Here is a 21,354-nt window from a genome sequence, read left to right as displayed (position 1 = left end):
CACATCACCCCCCTACTGTAGTTTCCTCTGCCCCCTCACATAGTAGTGTCCTCTGTCCCTCCATAGGAATGCCCTCTGCCCCTTCATACCACCCCCCCACACTGTAGTGTCCTCTGTCCCCCTTCACATCACCCCCCCTACTGTAGTTTCCTCTGCCCCCCCACATAGTAGTGTCCTCTGACCCTCCATAGGAGTGTCCTCTGCCCCCCTTCACATCAACCCCCCACTGTAGTGCCCTCTTTCCCCTTCACATCACCCCCTCCCATTGTAGAGTCCTCTGCCCCGCTCTGCTCCCCCCACAGCAGTGTCCTCTGCACTGCCATAGGAATGCCCTCTGCCTCCTTCACACCACCCCCCACACTGTAGTGTCCTCTGTCCCCCTTCACATCATCCTCCTACTGTAGTTTCTAATGCCCCCTCCATAGGAGTGCCCTCTGCCCCCTTTCACATCACCCCCCCCACTCTACTGCCCTCTGTCCCTTAACATCACCCCCTCCCACTGTAGAGTCCTCTGCCCCCCCCCATAGCAGTGTCCTCCGCCCCCTTCACATCACTCCCCCCTCCCCCACTGTAGTGTCATCTGGCCCCTTCACTTCTTTCCCCCATTGTAGTGTCCTCTGTTCCTCTGCCCCCCCCACTCACACTAGTGGCCTGTGCCCCCCCCCCAAAAGCAGAGCCATGTGGCCCTGGTAGCAGTTTTCTTGCCCTCCACAGCAGTGTCGTCCCCCCCCCCCCCCCCCCGCAGTTTCCTTTGCCCCCTTCACAAACACGCGGGAGTGTCCTAGCTGTCTTCCCTTACAGTAGGTGCACAACATAGCAGCGAGCGGGAGGCAGCACGGTACAGGACAGATGGTGGGAGCAGAAGCTGCCAGAGTTAAATTTTCATACAACAAGCTGGTGATTGGTTTCTAGGATTGCCTAGCTTCCTAGCAACCAATCACCTGCTGGTTAAGTTGAAAGGTCAACTGAGGCAGCTCCCTCCCTCTGTCCAGTACTGTGCTGCCTCCTGCTCTCTGCAGCACAGGGGAAGGATCTGCAGAGCAAGGATGTGTTCGCAATCTACCCGTTGGCTGCCTGCGGTCAACAGGCCAATCGAGATAGACGGGTTGCCGACTCCCGCTCTAAACTAATGACCTGTTGGGGCTTTTAAAGCATCGCCTATGGAAAACTTAGGGTACTGAAATGTGTTGCTATTTCACGAGAGCATGCGATTTTTAGGGTTTGACAAGTTGCAATTTTGTCCCCTAAAATTACCTTTAGGTTAGTACATTTTTTTTAAACATAACTTTTGCATTTGATAAATTGTTGCGCTGATATCCAAAAACTGGAACTACCACTATTTTATTCTCCAGGCTCTATAATTTCAGAAAATATATAAATGTTTTGGGGATTTTAAGTAATCTTCAGGCCTAAAATGATTTACATACGAGTGCAAAAAAATATATGCAAAAACAGCTCTAAACAGCAAAAGAATTAATGAAGCCTCTAAAAATTAATATATACACATCTTGTTAGTTTAAAAAACAATTTAGTGGAAAAACCACCAGCCGCCACTGATGTAGACTATACATTACAACAGACACGGTCCACTGTTGTCAAGATCAAGTAACCTGCCTTAAAAAATGCCATGCAGCTCTGATCGAGTGCATGTAGGCATGCAGTGGCTGCAAAGAGGTTGCAGGAGACTAGCAGCATTGAGATGCAAAAAAAAAAAAAAAGGAACAATGGTAAAAAAAAAAAAAAACACACACACACATACACATTATATATATATATATATATATATATATATATATATATATATATATATATATATATATATATATATAGTTTATGGCACTATAAACAAATACAAAGTATATTCTTTCTTTCCCAATCAGAAAAGGCTGGATCCTACTTCATATACTTTTCATGTTTGGTGCATGGAGTCTGCAGGCCAAGCTGGCCGTGTACACTAAGGGGGTTATTTACTAAAGGCAAATCCACTTTGCACTACAAGTGCAAACTACAAGTGCAAAGTGCACTTGAAATTGCACTGAAAGTGCACTTGGAAGTGCAGTCGCTGTAGATCCAAGGGGGACATGCAAGGAAAATAGAAAACAGCATTTTAGCTTGCACATGATTGGATGATAAAATCAGCAGAGCTTCCCCCCTTTGATTTACAGCGACTGCGCTTTCAGTGCAATTTCAAGTGCACTTTGCACTTGTAGTTTGCACTTGTAGTGCAAAGTGGATTTGCCTTTTGTATATAACCCCCTGAGCTTCCTGATGTGAACATCTGCTTCCTACCGTTGGCATGTGAATAAAATTCTGCTAACCACTTCTGCCTTTTGAGTTGTCTTACATGATATAGACAGCCGTCCTCTTACGAAACCATGTCTGAAGACTGCAAACAGCCTGCGAGAGGGTTACCTCTGCATTTTTTATTCTAGATGTTTATTCTGCACATCTGGAGAGGGACATTTTTGCCCATTCTTATTTGCAGAATAGCTCAAGCTCTGTCAGATTGGATGGAGAGCGTCTGTGAACAGCAGTTTTCAAGTCTTGCAACAGATTCTCAATTGGATTTAGGTCTGGACTGTGATTGGGCCATTCTAACACATGAATATGCTTTGATCTAAACCATTCCATTGTAGCCCTGGCTGTATGTTTAGGGTCGTTGTCCTAATGGAAGGTGAACCTCCGCCCCAGTCTCAAGTATTTTGCAGTCTAAGCCCTTGTACACACGGTCGGACATTCCAACAACAAAATCCGTCGGATTTTGTCCAACAGATTTTGTCCGAAACTGGTGTTGCATACACACGGTTGGACAAAGTTGTCGGAAAATCCGATCGTTCGTAACATGATGACGTAATTTAGTTATGACGGGACTACATTCAGGCTAGTAGCCAATAGCTTTGGTCTAGGAATTTGATCTGAGCATGCGTGGGACTTTGTCCGATCGGAATTCTCTACAAACGATCGGACAAAGTCCGATCGGATCATGTTGTCGGGAAAATTTTATAGCCCAGCTCTAAAACTTTGTCGGTCGGATATTCCGACGGAAACAGTCCGATGGAGCCCACACACGGTTCAATTATCCGACAACACGGTCCGATCGGACATTTTCCGTCGGAATGTCCGACCGTGTGTACAAGGGCTAACAGGTTTTCTTCTAAGATTGTCCTGTATTTGGCTCCATCCATATTCCCATCAACTCTGACCAGCTTTCATGTCCCCGCTGAAGAAAAGCCTCCCCACAACATGATGCTGCCACCACCATGTTTCACGGTGGGGATGGTGTGTTCAGGGTGATGTACAGTGTTAGTTTTCCCCCCACACATAGCATTTTGCTTTTAGGCCAAAAAGTTCAATTTTGGTCTCATCTGACCAGAGCATCTTCTTTCATATGTTTGCTGTGTCCCCCACATGGCTTCTCACAAACTGGAAATAGGACTTCTTATGGATTTCTTTCACCAATGTCTTTCTTCTTGCTACTCTATCATAAAGGCCAGATTTGCAAAGCACGACTAATAGTTGTCCTGTGGACAGATTCTCCCACCTGAACTGTGGATCTCTGCAGCGCCTCCAGAGTTACCATGGACCTCTTGGCTTCTTCTCTGATGAATGCTCTCCTTGCCCGGCCGGTCAGTTTAGGTGGACGGCCATGTCTTGGTAGGTTTGCAGTTTTGCCATACTCTTTCCATTTTCAGATGATTGAACAGGATTGAACAGAGGTCCGTGAGATGTTCAAAACTTGGGATTTCTTTTTTTATAACCTAACCCTGCTTTAAACCTCTCCACAACTTTATCCCTGACCTGTCTGGTGTGTTCCTTGCCCTTCATGATGCGGTTTGTTCACTAAGGTTCTCTAACAAACCTCGGAGGGCTTCACAGAACAGCTGTATGTATAATGAAAGTTAAATTACACACAGGTGGACTCTATTAACTAATTAGGTGACTTCTGAAGGTAATTGGTTCCATTAGATATTCATTAGGGGTATCAAAGTAAAGGGTGCTGAATAAAAATGCCCCCCCACAATTTTCACATATTTATTTGTAAAAAAATTGGAAAACCATTTATCATTTTCCTTCCACTTAACAACTATGTGGGTCTATCACATAAAATCCTCAAATAAACAAATTTACGTTTTTGGTTGTAACTTGACAAAATGTGGAAAATTTCAAGGGGTATGAATACTTTTTCAAACACTGTATGTAAGTTATACGGTTAGCAAGTGGCTTAAATATATTCCTCAATAGCCACAAAATTCCTTTGCAAACCAGATATTACCTTGTAAATGTAGCAGCGACATCAGCAATGATTACCGCAGAGATTAGCGCTGTGGGAGGGACCAAACAGGCCCCAACCACTACAGTAAACTACAGAAGGGGGGCAGAGACAAGACCAGTCACCCTGCACAAGGACAGACAGCAGAGCTGTGGGAGTGGCTCAGCCGCATTCTGGCGTGTTCCAGTTTGTGTGTGTGTGTTTTTTTTTTTTTTACTGCGCATTTTTCAGCCCATTTTCCCGAACGCACTTCCTCGATTGCACAGTTGTGGATGTAGTGTAAGCATTTTACGAACACACACAGCCGCCACTGCCTTCTGTTAAGACCCCATGGACACTGGGTGGTTGCCCAGCTCTAAACACCAGGGAAAAAGAGGTGTCCAAAAATGCGCCTAAAGCCTCGTTTTTACAAATGTTTTTAGGCTAGTCAAGTACTGTACATTGCGGATTTCTTCCAGGTTTAGGGCGCGTGCCGGCTCTGCCGTGATTGTACTCAGCTGGAGTCTGTCAGCAGATCCTGGCCAATGATTCACAGCCGGGACCGGCTGATCGGCTGTGCCCAATCACAGCCCGGAGCCCTGTGTTGACAATCAACACAGAGCTCTGTGTAAAGGGAACAATCTCTCTGTTTGCAAAGCAGGGATAAGAAACGGAGATCTTTAGTAAAAAGCAGCACCTATTACGCATTACCCATTGTTACTTGTTAGGCACACATTTAAACCCTTGATCAACTCTAGATCTTAACCCCTTCCCAGTCAGTGTATAGTATTAGCACTGATTGCTGTATTAGTGTCACTGGTGATGTCAGTTAGCCAGTTCCCACATAGTGTCAGTTAGTGTCTGATTGTCCGCCGCACTATCACAGTTCCACTATACAGTAAGTTATTGATTGCCATCATTACCAGTGGTGGTCTGTCTATTAGGGGCGCAGGGGCACCACCCCCCTAATCCATGTGCCCGGTCCCTAATCTAAATGCAGGGTGCCGGACGCATGAATTCCAATGTGTTTTTTCTTTTTTAAGCATTATAGCTTCTACAAACTATGATATATATATATATATATATATATATATATATATATATATATATATATATACAGATTTTTTTTTTTTTTTTAAATACTAGTAATAAACAGTGGTGGCTGGTGCTCAATATTTTGGGGGGGAGGGGGGGGGGCAGCAAACAAACCTGCCCAACCCAACTACCCCCCCCCCCCCCCCCAAAAAATACATATTGAGCACTAGCCACCACTGATCATTACAAGTATTAAAAAAAAAACTATTCAGTATATATACACCATAGTTTGTAGACGCTATAATTTACGCTTATTGGGAATTTTTGTTAACAAAGACATGTAGCAGAGTACATTTTGGCAAAAATTTGTAGATAAGTTATATTTTTAAATTTTTTTATATTGGATGTGTTTTATAGCAGAAAGAAAAAAAAAATTTTTTTTTCTTAAAACTTTTCTGAAGTTTTTTCGTTTATATATGAAAAAAAAAAGTGTTGAACAAATACCACCAAAAAAGCTCTATCTGTGTAAAGAAAAAATTATATAAATTCCATTTGGGTACAGTGTTGCACGACTGCGCAATTACCAGTTAAATTATCGTGGTGCTGAGTAAAAAAAAAAAAATGGCCTGATAATGAAGGGGGTAAAACCTTCCGGAGCTGAAGTGGGTAATTTATTATGGCGATTGAAATTAACAAATGCGCAAGCCATTGATGCATCTAATGCTAATATGTATTTAGAGCTCTTCCGCTGAACACCCTGGCTCTGATTTTTATTTATTTTTTTAAATAAAATAAATGCTAAGTCGCTACTGTTAATACTCCATTAGATGGGTTCAGGTGCGTCAAGCATTTGTTAGCGGTAAAATGCTCCTCTCCTGAACGCATTGGCTTCATTTTTCTCTTCTACATCTAAATGCCTTTAAAGCATATATATTTACTAAAGGAAAATAGACTGTGCACTTTTGCAAGTGCAGTTGCTCCAGGGTTTAGTAAATGAGGTAAAGCTTCACTTTACAAAGAACACCCAATCGCATGCAAGGAAAATGAATAAAAAAAATGCATTTTCGCTCGCACATGATTGGATGATGGAAGTCAGCAGAGCTCTCCCTCATTTACTTTAATCTCTGGAGCAACTGCACCTTCAAAAGTTCACAGTCGATTTGCTTTGAGTAAATCAGCCCCATAAAAGTGGCATGACAAGTCACAGCCCGTTGATTTCACCCATTCCAATCAATGCGACTGAAAGTTGCAGGGACTTTGAAAAGGTTCCTGCAATACATTAATGCGACTTTCTTGCCACCTGAGTGCCAGAGAGTGTAAAGTTGCATCAAAGTCGCACATCAAAGCTGCACTCAAAATTACACGACTTTGGAATTGCACTCAAAATCGTGCGACATTGGAATTGCACTAGGGGGAATGGAGCATTAAGAGGCAACCCCCCCCCCCAAAGAAACAAACACAAAACTTCTCTAAGGGCCCGTACACACGATCTGAATATCGTACAAAAACGGACGTCCGAGAAAGGATTGTACGATTTTCAGATCGTGTGTACACTACTTTCGACAGCCGATCACGACTGTTCATCCGATATTATTTGATCGGACATGCACGGAAATTTTCCTCGTACAATTCCAGATCGTAAGATTTTTGTTTAGTCAGTATAGTTGTCGTCCGAAAATACAATACAAATACATTACAACACATTATATCACTTCCGATTTTTTTTTCTATCATACGAGAATTTTCATGACTTTATTTAGCTATTCAATTTCTACTTTCGATTATTAAACGAAAATGGTCGTACGATATTCGGATCGTGTGTACGGGGCATTAGGGCCGGTTCATACCACATTCAGTCCAGTGTTATTTTTTTTTATCTGCATCAAAAACGCATGGAACGTAGGTGATATGGTTTCTAATGTAAGCACTAACGAGCAGGCCCTCTGATTTCTCCTGTATTGATTTGTATTGTAACTGCCTCCAATGTTGTAAAGCGCTGCGCAAACTGGTGTTATATAAATCCTGTATAATAATAATAATGACATAGATTAGACACCAGTGTGGTCAGTTCCAGTGCGTTCCAGTTCCAGAAAAAAAAGTAGAACGTGCTGGATTTTTTTCTGCACTGAACTGTACTGGAATGCGGTAAAACACATCAAAAACGCACCAGAATTCACATGTCCTTATTTAGGGCCAATTCATACCACATGCAGTCCAGTGTGTTTTTTGTTTCTGCATCAAAAATGCATGGAAAATAGGTTATATGGTTTTCAATGGCATAGTTCACACACTAGTGCGGTCAGTTCTAGTGCATTCCAGATCCAGAAAAAAAAAGTAGAACATGCTGCATTTTTTTCCTGCACTGAACTGTACTGGAACACTGTAAAACGCATCAAAAACACACTGGAACACATCTAAACGCACCAAAAACGCACCTGGAACACACATCCTTATTTAGGGTTAAGAAAAAACAAGGGGAGAAAAAAAGTATTGGACTGCATCAAAAACACACCAAAAAAACACACCAAAAATGCAAATTATCCGAAATAACGTAGGCCGCATCTAAACTAATGGAATGTAGGGAATGAATAATGAAAAAAGTTTTTATTACTATTATTTATTATTATTGATTTGTTATGTTCCATTCGTTTAGAGCCGGCATTTGTTAGTGAACGTATCGAATACAGAATTATCTGAAATAACAAATGCCAACTCTAAACGAATGCCGGATCTAAATGGATGGAACGTAACAAATTAATAATAATAAAACCTTTTATTATTAATTATTATTATTAATATTTATTATTATTAATTCGTTATGTTCCATTCGTTTAGATCCAGCATTCGTTAGTGAACGTATCGAATACAGAATTATCTGAAATCACGAATGCTGGATCTAAACGAATGGAACGTATCAAATTAATAATAATAAATCGTTTTTATTATTATTATTTATTATTATTAATTCATTACATTCCATTAGTTTAGATCTGACATTCGTTAGTGAACGTATTGAATACAGAATTATCTGAAATAACGAATGCGGGATCTAAACGAATGGAACGTATCGAATTAATAATAATAAAACGTTTTTATTATTATTATTTATTATCAATTCATTACATTCTATTAGTTTAGATCTGACATTCGTTAGTGAACGTATCGAATACAGAATTATCTGAAATAACGAATGCCGGATCTAAAGGAATGGAACTTAAAAAAATGAGATGCAGGATGGCATTTCCAAACTGCCATTTAGGAACACCCCTCCCCCCTTCCTAAAAATCAGTTGTGCTGTAATGAATCACAACACAGCTGGGGCGGCGGGCTTTACCCAGAAACGCTGATCACGCCCCTCAAAAAAAAGGCCGCCGCATCGTCTACTCACTGACAGTACTTGTCCTGGCTGGCCGAGACCCGTTTTACCTTGTTCCAACACTGGTTCTACAGCAGGGGTCTCAAACTGCCCCCCCCCCCAGCTGTTGCAAAACTACAAGTCCCATCATGCCTCTGCCTGTGGGAGTCATGCTTGTAACGGTCAGCCTTTGCAATGGCTCATGGGACTTGTAGTTTTGCAGCAGCTGGAGGGCTGCCAGTTTGAGACCCCCTGCTCTTCAGTGATTACACGCAAGAGGCGGGATTTATGATATCTCCAATCACAAGCAGGGGGCGGGGATTGTGCCTCTCTAGACATTCCCGGCCAAGACAACTACAGTCAGTAAGTAAAGCGGCGATGTGGCGGCCTTTTTTGGGGGCATCAAATCCACCCTGGGGGAGTGGGTTGCAGTGTCAGTTTCATCCCGGGACACTGTATTGTCCTGGAATGAAGGTGCCTGGGGACCTGAAAAATGTGGGACTGTCCCGGGCAGTGTGGGACTGTCCCGGGCAATCTAGGATGTGTGGTCACCCTAGCCCGGTGGCGTGACAGAGGAGGGCGGTGCCCTGGCACCCCTAATGGATGGGCCGCCGCTGACTTTGGAATGTTGTGTAACGGGAGATTGGCATCATGGATGTGCAGCCGACAAATCTGCAGCAACTGTTTGATCCTATCATGTCACTATGGAGCAAAATCGCTCAGGAATGTTTCCAGCACCTTGTTGGATCTTCTCCACCAAGAAAGAAGGCAAAAGGGAGTCCAACCCAGGACTGGCAAGGTGTGCCTAATAAAGTGGCCGGTGAGGGTATCATGTCCTTATGTGTTCCTCTATAACAAATATGCACAGTGTAGTATCCATGGCCTATTCTATACAGACATATCATTCATTTTGTTGATACCATGAAATCTATTTTCAGTGCAGGAATGATAATAAATATTTCACCCTTCACTCTTCTCAAGTGCCCGGCGTGTCTATAGATGAACTACGGTAGTAAAATAAAATTCATTTCAAGAGACTAAAATTTTTTTAGTTTATTTTTTACGAAACACATATGAGTTTGATAAAAAAAATATACACCAATATCGCGCGACATAAAAAAATAAATTGAAAAAAATGCAAATGCCACCGTTTTATTCTCCATGGCCTCTGCTTTCAGAAAATATACATGTTTAGGGGTTTTAACTAATCTGCAGGCCTCCAATGTGAATGTGGTTAATGTGTGTAAGTGGGCACCAGGTTACAAAAGATTCTTGTATCCCACAAACAGTGTTCAGGTACTTCCTGGTAAAGGGTGACAACACTCTGCTTCTGTCTCCCAATGGTGCTCTTGGGTGCTCTTGGGTTGTCACCCTTTCAATGGAGAAGACAAGTGGGGACTTCAACACACTCTAAGGAGGTTCACTATTCATCATCTGGAAACCCGCACTGAGCAATGCTGTGCCTTCATCGTTGTAGTGCATGGAGAAAAGGGAAGGAGTGGAGGAATGGGACGAGGAAGGAAAGGGAAGAGGAAAGGGGGAGGCTGGGAAGGAGAAGGGAAAGGGGAAATGAGAAGAGAAGGTAAGGAAAGGGGGAAAGGAGAAGGGAAAGGAAAAGGGAAAGGAAAAAGGGAAAGGAAAGGGAAGGGAAATGAGAAGGCAAAGGAGAAGAAAAATAAAAGGAAAAAGGGGAAAGGAGAAAAAGAAGGGAAAGGGGAAAGGAGCAAGGAAAGGAAAAAGAGGAAAGGAGACACGAGAAATTAAAGGAAAAAGGAAAAAGGGGAAAGGGGAAAGGAAAGAAAAAGGGGAAAGGAAAAGGAAAAGGTGAAAGGAGAAAGGAGAAAGGAAATGGGGAAAGGAGAAATGAGAAAGGAAAGGGAAAGGAAAAGGGGAAAGAAAAGGGCAAAGGAAAAGGGAAAGGAAATTAAAGGAAAGGAAAGGAAAAGAGAAAAGGAAAGGAAAAAAGGGAAAGGAGAAAAAGAAGGGAAGGGAGTAAGGAGAAGGGAAAGGCAAAATGAGAAAGGCAAGGAAATAGGGGAAAGGAGAAAGGAAAGGAAAAAAAGGGGAAAGGATAAAGGAAAAAGGGGAAGGAGAAAAAGAAGGGAAAGGGGAAAGGAGAAAAAAAAGGAAAAAGGGGAGGGGAAAGGGGGAAAGGAGAAGGGAAAGGAAAGGAAAATGAAAGGAAAAAGGGGTAAGGAGAAGGGAAAGGGGTAAGGAGAAGGGAAAGAAAAGGAAAAGGGAAAAGGAAAGGAAAAAGGGGAAAGGAGAAAAAAAAGGGAAAGGGGTAAGGAGAAGGGAAAGGCAAAATGAGAAACACAAGGAAAAGGGGGAAAGGAGAAAAGGAAAGGGGGAAAGGGCAAAGGAGGAAGGAGAGGAAAAGAAAGGAAAAGGGGGAAAGGAGAAAGGAAAGGAAAAGGGGGGAAGGGGAAAGGAAAGGGGAAGGAAAAGAGAAGGGAAAGGAAAGGAAAAGGGCAAATGAAAAGAGAAGGGAGAGAAGGAGAGGGGAAAGAAAGGAAAAGGAAAGGAATGGAAAGGGGAAGGAAGCGAAAGGTAAGGAAGGGAAGAGGATGAAAGGAAGGAAGGAAGGAAAGGAAAATGAAAGGAAAAGGAAAGGGATTTTATTTAAAAAAAATTGTAATTGCTTATGATACACAGCATTCAGAGGAAATTAAATGTCACCCAGTTAGAGGTGTATATATAAAAATGAAGTCTATAGCTGCCTGTAATTTTGTTCTGTGTAATTGGGGCAAAATCAAATGGCCTCAGGGTATATTCTCTGCAGATCAAATGTTATTCATTGAACAAAAACATGTGTGGATAGGAGGAAAAAATACCTCTAGGGTCATTGGAAATAAATATGCTCCTCAGCTCTATCTAATGGCCAAAATGTAGTATTTTGTCCCTGTTCATTTTTCCAATGAATAACGTTCAAAATGCACAGAATATAACCTGAGAACAATTAATTTTAACCCATTCGCACATTATAAATCTACTTACAGATTCGCTGGATGAGCCATGTGGATTTTTTACAATATCACCACAGTTTATATCAACTTTCATTCTGAATGTCTACAGTTGATGGTTTGTTGTTGACTCTACTGCTTTTTTTGATGAGATTTAAAAAAAAAATTTCTTTAATAAAAACACATTGGCAGAAACTATGGCGAAGTACAAAGTGAGGCTGCACCTTCAGGAATGCTAATGATGTCACTAGCGTTCCAGTGACTGAGAATGGCGATATACTGACATCATCTCGGTGGCAGACGGAATGAAATATGTTAAAAATGAATCTCGATTGAAGCCAAGAGTACAGTTTTACTTTTGCGAGAAATAAAATAAATATGCTATACAATTTCAGGGGCCAGGCACACCCTTGAATTTTGTCAATGTGCCAGAATGGCGGGAGACAGGCTGGCCTAATATGTGCAATGTAAACTCAGTAGGGATAAGTGATTCTGGTGAGTTTTGCTGAAGCAAAAATTCTCAGTTTTGCAGTTTTTTTGCTGCTTAGGCAAAATTTGATTTAAAATAAATAAATAAATGAAAAATTAATTATTATTGGGTACAGTTATTTCATTTTTTATTTAGTTTTTTTTACTCGGGTATTTAGGTTATTTTCCCCTTACTTTTTTTTTCATTTTAATTTTTTTCATTTTTTTTTTTTTTAATGCACTGGCTCATTAATTGTATTCTGTCTCTTAATTTTTTTTATTGAGCTTACTGTAAATTTCTGGAAAAAAAAAAAAAAACACTAAACAATGGCCATTTTTGGAACAAGAACAGGTTCAGGCTAGAAAACCCCCGCAAACCTCAGCCCATTGCACCTATAAAAAAAAAACAACAATATTTTTATATCACCTTCGTCTTGAACTCCAATGTATTTAGAGAGAGTGGCTATTTATTAATTTATGCGTTTTGGAGAGGGTTAATTTTTCTTGTATATCCATCTATCTATGAAAAATATAATATACAGTAATATATATATATATATATAAATTTATATATATATATATATATATATATATATATATATATATTTCTTGTATATCAATGTGTATTATAATATAATGTAATATACAGTATTTCATATATATATATATATATATATATATACACTATATTACCAAAAGTATTGGGATGCCTGCCTTTACATTCGTATGAACTTTAATGGCATCCCAGTCTTAGTCCTTAGGGTTCAATATTCAGTTGGCCCACCCTTTGCAACTATAACAGCTTCAACTCTTCTGGAAAGGCTATCCACAAGGTTTAGGAGTGTGTCTATGGGAATGTCTGACCATTCTTCCAGAAGCGCATTTGTGAGGTCAGGCACTGATGTTGGACGAGAAGGCCTGGCATGCACTCTAATTCATCCTAAAGGTGTTCTACAGGGTTGAGGTCAGGACTCTGTGCAGGCCAGTTAAGTTCCTCCACCCCAAACCCGCTCATCCATGTCTTTATGGACCTTGCTTTGTGCACTGGTCTAGACATGTGCATGACGAAAAAAATTGTTTCCTTAATCTAGTTATTTGGTTTTGTTAAATTCGGTTGATTCGTTGTTAAATCTAAATTAATATTCGGAAACATTCAAATTGATACATTTCAAATCAGTCAAAACAAAAATTTTATATATTTTTTTCGTTTCGAATGCGGAAAAGTGAACAAACAAAAGAAAAATCTTCACCAAATGATTACAATGACTCCTTAAATCACCTTTGGATTAACAAAAACAGCATTGTTCTGAAATGTACACTAAACACACACAGTCTTTGATTTCAGAAATATCTTTACAGTTCGAATTTGAATGAAATTCAACGTAAAATTTGATAAAAATTTTGGAAGTTGGGACGAAGTTAGTTTTGTTATTTGGAGCATTCAGTAAACTTTGTTTATTCTGTAATTCGGGTACGCGGATATATCCGAATCGCAGGATAATGAAAAATTTGTCTGAATACTAATTCGGAACAAAAGGAACTGCACATGTCTACACTGGTCCAAATCATTTGGTGAAGGGGCGATTATGGTTTGGGGTTGGTTTTCAGGGGTTGGGGATGGCCCCTTCCTGTTCCAACATGACTGTGCACCAGTGCCCAAAGCAAGGTCCATAAAGACACGGAAGAGCAACTGGCCTGCTCAGAGTCCTGACCTCAACACCTTTAGGATGAATTAGAATGGAGACTGCGAGCCAGGCCTTCTCATCCAACATCAGTGCCTGACCTCACAAATGCGCTTCTGGAAGAATGGTCAAACATTCCCATAGACACACTCCTAAATCTTGTAGAAGGCCTTCCCAGAAGAGTTGAAGCTGTTGATAGCTGCAAGAGGTGGGCCAACTCAATATTGAACCCTACGGACAAAGACTGGGATGCCATTAAAGTTCAGTGAATCTTTTTTATTTTAGAGAGTGCAGTTATAGCGTTTAATTTTTGTAGGGTGCATATTTAGGTTTTTTATTTATTTATTTGTATTTTTGCTTTTTTTTTTCTATACTTGATCGCTGTTTGGGCACCTTTGCTTTGAAATTTTTGTTTTACTTATTATAGGTATCCCTAGAATGCTGATAATCTAAGCAGGGCTTTACATGCATGGTACATGCAGATCAGTCTCTACCCAGGGAACTTACAATCTAAATATCCGTACACACAATCAGAAAATCGTTCGATAATTGCATCGTTTGTACACAGCTTTCGAGAGCCGATCATGACAGTTCATCTGATATTATCCAAAACTGTACGAGAATTTTCGTACCTTTTATTTTCGATATGAGACTAGCATGAAAAAAACAAAAAACTGAAAAACAAAAACAAAACGGAAGCTTATTCTTCCGATAATTTGTGTTTATGAGGCAAAAGGTTCCCAACTTATCTACAAGGACCATTTAGCTTACTGGTTGGTCTTTATAGCCTGGGAAGAAGCCCAACCTACTGCACCCTAAAAAACAACCTTCACCTTGAACTTCAATTCACTCTTCCAAAATGTTGAAGTGGTGATGAAATCTCCAGATTGTCCCCAGGATGAGCTTTCACTTATGGCATGGTGGCTTGGTGGTTAGCTCTTCTGTCTTGTACCACTAGGGCAGGGGTCTCCAAACTTTCTAAGCAAAGGGCCAGTTTACTGTCCTTCAGACTTTAGGAGGACCAGAACTAGGGCCGGCAGCAGTAGAAAATGTCCTGGTGTCCAGTGGGAGTAAACCATGCCCTATCTTTGGTGTCAGTGAGAGGAATAGTGCCCTATTGTTCAAAGAATCTCACACGTTAGTATGGGACGTGATTAGCTGTCATCATACTATATTAAGATAGGGGAACTTTGATTTGGTAGCTCGCAAGACCTTTAATATTTTCAGAGTGCCCCATTTTTGGTGTCAATGGAAAGAATTCTGCCCCATCGTTGGTGTCAGTGGGAGGAATAGTGGACCCTTTTGATAGTGTTCCACTGTTGGTGTTAGCGAGAGGAATTATGCTCCATTGTTGGTTTCAGTCAATGGAATAGTGCCCCAAGGGCCGGATAAAGGCAAACAAAGGGCCACATCTGGCCCCTGGGTCGCAGTTTGGAGACCCCTGCACTAGGGCATTGGTTCTAATCCTGGTAGGTCTATAGCAGCCTTTCTCAATCTTTTTACCCAGAGGAACCCTTAAATTAAAATCCATGGAACCCCCGCTAAGATTAGTCTATTAGTGGTCATTAGAAAAATGCCCCTTACATTGGTGGCCAGTGGGAAGAAAGTCCACTTACAGTGGTGGTTAGAGTGCACACTTACAGACAGCTTTAAAGATCAGTGGTGTCATGCTACTGGCTCTGCCAAGTGGTGATGAACCTGTATCTATGAAGGCATCCTTACACGGGAGGTCAATTATCTACAGCTCAAGGAACCCCTAGCAACTTGTTGAGGAACCCTAGGGTTTCATGGAACCCTGTTTGAGAATACCTGGTCTATAGCCTGCATGGAGTTTCAATGTTCTCCCTATGCTTGATGAGGATGCTGGTGGCCAAATGCATGTTGTTTTTTATGATGTGTTCCCTTTAAATAACCCAGACACTAAAGAGGTGATTTGTACGAATGTTCATGGGTTTATATTTAGTGCCGTGGTGATGGACCTGGATCTATGAAGGCATCCTCACATGGGAGGTCAATTATCTACAGCTCAAGGAACCCCTAGAAACTTGTTGAGGAACCCTGTTTGAGAATACCTGGTATATAGCCTGCATGGAGTTTCAGGGTTCTCCCTATGCTTGATGAGGATGCTGGTGGCCAAATGCATGTTGTTTTTTTATGATGTGTTCCCTTTAAATAACCCAGACACTAAAGAGATGATTTGTACAAATGTTCATGGGTTTATATTTAGTGTCGCTTAATTACTGTAGTCAGCCAACACACAGCCCTATGACTACTCCATGTCTGATAAGCATACTTCCCTGAATTAACAGCAAACATTCTATTTTTTTTTTTTAGGAATTCAATCAAATTAATGACAGTCTGTGCCTCAGTGGCCCAAATGAACAGTTCACTTCAGCCCCGGAAGATTTGGCTGCTCAATGACAGGCCATATTTTTTGCGATACAGCACTGCGTCGCTTTAACCAACAAATGCACGATTGTGCGACGTTGTACCCAAACAAAATTCCTTTTTTTCCCACAAATAGAGCTTTCTTTTGGTGGTATTTGATCATCTCTGCGGTTTTTATTTTTTGCGATATAAACAAAAGAAGAGCGACAATTTTTAAAAAAAAAAAACAATATCTTTTACTTTTTTGCTATAATAAATAGCCCACATTTTTGTTCAAAAAAAATATTTTTTTCCTCAGTTTATGCCAATATGTATTCTTCCACATATTTTTGGTAAAAAATAAATAAAAAAACCAATAATCATATATTGATTGGTTTGTGCAAAAGTTATAGCATTTACAAAATAGGGGATAGATTTATGGCATTTTTATTAATAGTTTTTTTCCTAGTAATGGCAGCGATTTGCAGTTTTTATTGGGACTGCGATATTGCGGCAGACATATTGGACACTTTTGACAAATTTTTGAGATTATTGACAAATTATACAGCGATCAGTGCTATAAAAATGCACTGATTACTGTATAAATGTCACTGGCAGGGAAGGGGTTAATACCAGGGGGCGATCAAGGTGTGTTCTAACTGTAGGGGGGATGAGACTGACTAGGAGAAGATAGATTGTGTTCATACTTAGTATGAACGCACAATCTCTCTCCTCTCCGATGAGAGAACCGGGATTTGCGATCGCGTGTACCCAGCGGTCATTGCGCCCGCCGGGCACTTGCATCAGCTCTGGTGAAACGCTGTGGGTGCACGCGCGAGCCTATGGTGGCAAAAGGTGTAGCGATGTAAGGTAATGTCTTTTATCCCAAACGTGCCATTATGACCATCGGCTGGTCGGCAACCAGGTAAAGACAGCCAGATATATTCCAAGTGCATCATAAATCGTGCAAAGTCTTATGCCACGTACACACGATTGGAATTCTCGTCGGAAGAAGCTCTGATGATTTTCCCTCAAGCTCAAGCTGTCTTGCCTACACACGGTCACACCAAATTCCGATCGTTTAGAACGCGGTGACATACAACACGTACGACGGGACTAGAAAAAAGGAAGTTCAATAGCCAGTAGCCAATAGCTTCTGTCTTGTAGTTGAATCTGAGCATGCGTGATTTTTGGCACGTTGGAATTGCATACACACGATCGGAATTTCCGATAGAAAGTTTTTCCATCTGGAAAATTGAGAACATGCTATCAATTTTTGGCTGGCAGAAATTCGGACAGCTAAATTCCAATGGAGCATACACACGGTCGCATTTTCCGATGAAAAGCTCTCATCTGTCTTTTTCTGGTCGGAATTCCAATCATGTTTACACGGCATTACAGTTTGCTTTCTTTAGAAAGCAGCCACAGCCCAGGTAAAAAAGCCTGTCTCCTGCCAGCACGCTGCAGAAAAGGACAGTTGCTGTCTGTGGGAGAGCAGTGGTCTCTCTGCAGAGGCCCCAACATGTCCCTGAGTCAGACCTAGAGCTCTCCAAGATGCCCCCTGCTGAGTCAGAACTGGAGCTTGCCAATCAGCATGGGATTTACTAAATCTCATACCCCATGCTGATTGGGGAGCTCAAGTTCTGGCTCAGCAGGGGGCATTTTGGACATTAGCGGAAAGGCCAATTCTTCCATTCAGAGAGCAAGGGTCCTTTCTCCTGCCTTAAGACCCCTTTAAAAAGCCACAGGGAGGGGATAAACTGAAACTTAAATTGGGCATTGGGGACAAGGGGTCACCCTTACAGGCTTACAAAGCAAGTAGGAGCATGGGAAAAAGTACTATATGTCTCTTGGGGGAGAGAACACTGAAAAGTAATTGAAGTGAGAGTTATTCGTGGGTCACTCCATATGGCAGTGCTGGGTCAGCCTGGACTTTGGGAAAGTTCCAGAGAACCATCCGTCTCTGCGGCAAGCTGAATGGGTTGGACCGGGGTGAGGTCGGCAAAAGTGGCTAGCCACGGCTTTGAGGGGGACAGCCAGCTCCGTGCCAAGCTGACCAGGGTTAGTTCAGAAAGAAAGTAGCAGGCTGGAATGCTGAAAGGTCGACTTGGACTTTGGGAAATTCCTGGGGAACTGTCCAGTCTCAAAAATGTCAGTGGTCTCAAAGTAGATTAGGTGCAGCAAAGGACAATATACAGTATACAATAGTCTTCATTCACTTTTTTTTTACCCCAGAGGAACCCTAAAAATAGTTTTCAGGTCTCGAGGGAACCCCTGCTAAAACCAATTCTTTGCGGGTCAGTGGGAAAAAATGTTCCTTACATTGTTGGTCAGCAGGGAAGAATGTTCCTTACATTGGTGGTCAGTGGGAAGAATGTTCCTTACATTGGTGGTCAGTGGGAAGAATGTTCCTTACGTTGGCAATCAGTGGGCAGAATGTTCTTTACATTAGTGGTCATTGAGAAGAATGTTCCTTACATTGAAATCCAGTAATAGTCAGAATACCACCCTAACAGACAGCTAAAAAGACCATTGTATTCATGCAGCTGGGTCTGCCATGTGGTGTTGTTCCCAAAACTATGAAGGTACCATTAGATAGGTGGTAAGTCAGTCACAGCTCAAGAAACCTCTAGCGACCTCTGGGGGAACCCTAAGATTCCATGATTCCCGGGCTTCCACAGAAGCCTGGTTGAGAATGGCTTATTCAGAAAGAAGCACTACATTCCCACCAGTGTCCCCCTCACATCAGGGTCTCTGTTACAATAGGGTCCCTATCAGAGTCAACACCAGAGTCTCCCTTACATCAGGCTCCCCATCAGAGTCCCCCTCCCGTTAGGGTCCCTATCAGAGTCCTCCTTACATCAGGGTCCCCACAAGAATCCCCCTTACATCAGGGTCTTCATCAGAGACCCTGATGCATCGGGATCTACACCAGAGTCCCCATCAAAGCCCCCTTTCATTAGAATCCCCGGTTACATAGGGGGAGACCATAGGCAGCTTATGTGCCCCATCAGAGTCCCCCTTATATCAAGGTTCCTACCAGAGTCTTCCTCATATCAAGGTCTCCATCGCAGTCCCTGTTGCATCAGGGTCCTCATCAGAGTCCCCAACAAAGCCCCCCTCACATCAGGGTCCCCACCAAAATCCTCCTCACATCAGGGTCTAAACCAGAGTCCCAATCACATCAGGGTCCCCATCAGAGTCCCCCTTACATCAGGGTGACCACCAGAGTCCCCCTCACATCAGATTCCCCATCAGAGTCCTCCTTACATCAGGGTACACACCAGTGTCCCCCCTCCCACATCAGTGTGCCTGTCAGTGTCCCCCTCACATTGGTGTCCCCATCAGAGACTCTCTTACATCAGGGTCTCTGCCCAAGTCCCTGTTGCATTAGTATCCCCATCAGAGTCCCCCTTACATCATGGTCCCCACGAGAGTCCCCCTCACATCAGGTTTTTATTTGAGTCCCTGTTTCTTCATGATACCAATCAGCGTCCCCCTTACATGAGTGTCCCCATCAGAGTCCCCCTTACATGAGGGTCCCCATCAGAGTCCCCCTTACATGAGTGTTCCCATCAGAGTCCCCCTTACATGAGTGTTCCCATCAGAGTCCCCCTTACATAAGGGTTTCCATCAGAGTTCCCCTTACACAAGGGTCCCCGTCAGTGTCCTCCTCACATCAGGGTCCCCACCAGAGTCCCCCCTTACATCAGGGTCTCTGCCAGAGTCCCTGTTGCCTCAGCGTCCCCTTCATAGTCTCCCTTACCCCAGGGTCCCCACGAGAGTCCTCCTCACATAAGGGTCTCCATCAGAGTCCATGTTACATCAGGGTCCCCAACAAAGCCCCTTACATCAGGGTTCCCACCAGAGTCCCCCTTACATCAGGGTCTCCAAAGTCCCCCTGATATCAGGGTGTCCCACCAGAGTCCTCCTCACTTCAGGATCCCCATTAGTGTTCCCCTTACATCAGGGTCTCCATCAGAGTCTCAGCTGCATCAGAGTCCATATCAGAGTCCCCCAATTATATCAGGGTCCCCATCAAAGTACCCCTTTCATCAGATCCCCCGGTTACATAGGGGGAGACCATAGGTAGCTTATGTGCAATCTGTGCACCCTAAAGCCCCGTACACACGATCAGAAAATGGTACAAAAAAACAGCACTATCAAATTGATTGTACAATAATCCAATTGTTAGTACACAGCTTTCTTCTGAAATTATCCAAAGGGACAAACACAGCATTTTTTCTTGTACGCTACCAGATCTTAACGATTTTCATTTAATCAGTACAGTTTTTGTCCGAAAATACAATACAACACATTACATAACTTTCGTATTTTTATTCTGTCATATGAGAATTTTCTTACTTTAGTAACCTCTTCATTTTTGAAATGAGACTAACATGCAAAAAAAATTTAAAATAAAAGTATGATCATTCCTCCAATAATCTCATTGTGTGTACTAGGCTTAAGGATAAGCCTCTATTCCAAGCTGCAGGCTAGATAAAATATTTTTATTGGCCAGGAATATTCAGCCAGCCATAGTTGGAGACCCTTCTAATGCAACAAATAAAATAATCAAGTTTATCGCATAATGGATACTCCAAGAGCCTGCTCACGCCACATTGGATGCTATTAGAATTACAGCCACTTCTAATAAAAAAAAACTGATGTTCTGTCACACACGGAAAGGTGGAGTCCTTCCTTAATCCACAGTAAGGTCCTCGCAAACATAATGCTTAGAGCTTCCAAACCCAAGAAGCAAAAAATAAGCCTGGCGGGGTACGAACCTTGCCTCCTTCCTGAATCCACGATCCCAGGTCCTTGCTAGGCGCCTTCTGCTGGGGGGTCATCTTCCTTCTACGCCCCCGCTGTTCCAACCATGACACCTTCACATCCAGGGGACACGGGTGGGAGAAGTCCAAGGCTGGAGGTCCTGGAGAAGAACCTCTCTAGGTCATGGAGGGAGAAGTCCCAGGCTGGAGGTCCTGGATAACAAGAACCTCTCTAGGTCATGGAGGGAGAAGTCCCAGGCTGGAGGTCCTGGATAAGAAGAACCTCTCTAGGTCACGGAGGGAGAAGTCCCAGGCTGGAGGTCCTGGATAAGAAGAACCTCTCTAGGTCATGGCTGGATGCAGGAATGGCAGGCACTTCTGAGAGTTAACATTTACTTCTGTCTGCTTGTTCCCCTAAGCTGAGGGAATGCAGGGAGAGTGCTCCACCTCGCAGGCTGACTAA

The 21,354-nt window shown here is 42.4% G+C and overlaps 1 protein-coding gene across 1 annotated transcript in view; it reads right to left on the bottom strand.

The window, feature by feature from the left end:
* LOC143942592 (rho GTPase-activating protein 20-like) overlaps positions 1-21,354 on the bottom strand; it is a 161,434-nt gene extending 140,080 nt beyond the window's left edge. The window contains exon 1 of the mRNA XM_077463982.1: positions 20,907-21,354. Within this exon, the coding sequence (XP_077320108.1) occupies positions 20,907-20,969 (63 nt within the window). The 5' untranslated portion in view covers positions 20,970-21,354. The remainder of the gene's footprint in view (positions 1-20,906) is intronic.

This window comes from Lithobates pipiens, unplaced genomic scaffold (genome assembly GCF_037356315.1).
Source record: "Lithobates pipiens isolate NorthernLeopardFrog02 unplaced genomic scaffold, aLitPip1_a1.2 Scaffold_1, whole genome shotgun sequence".
NCBI lineage: Eukaryota > Metazoa > Chordata > Amphibia > Anura > Ranidae > Lithobates > Lithobates pipiens.
This window is presented reverse-complemented; position numbering and strand designations above follow the sequence as displayed.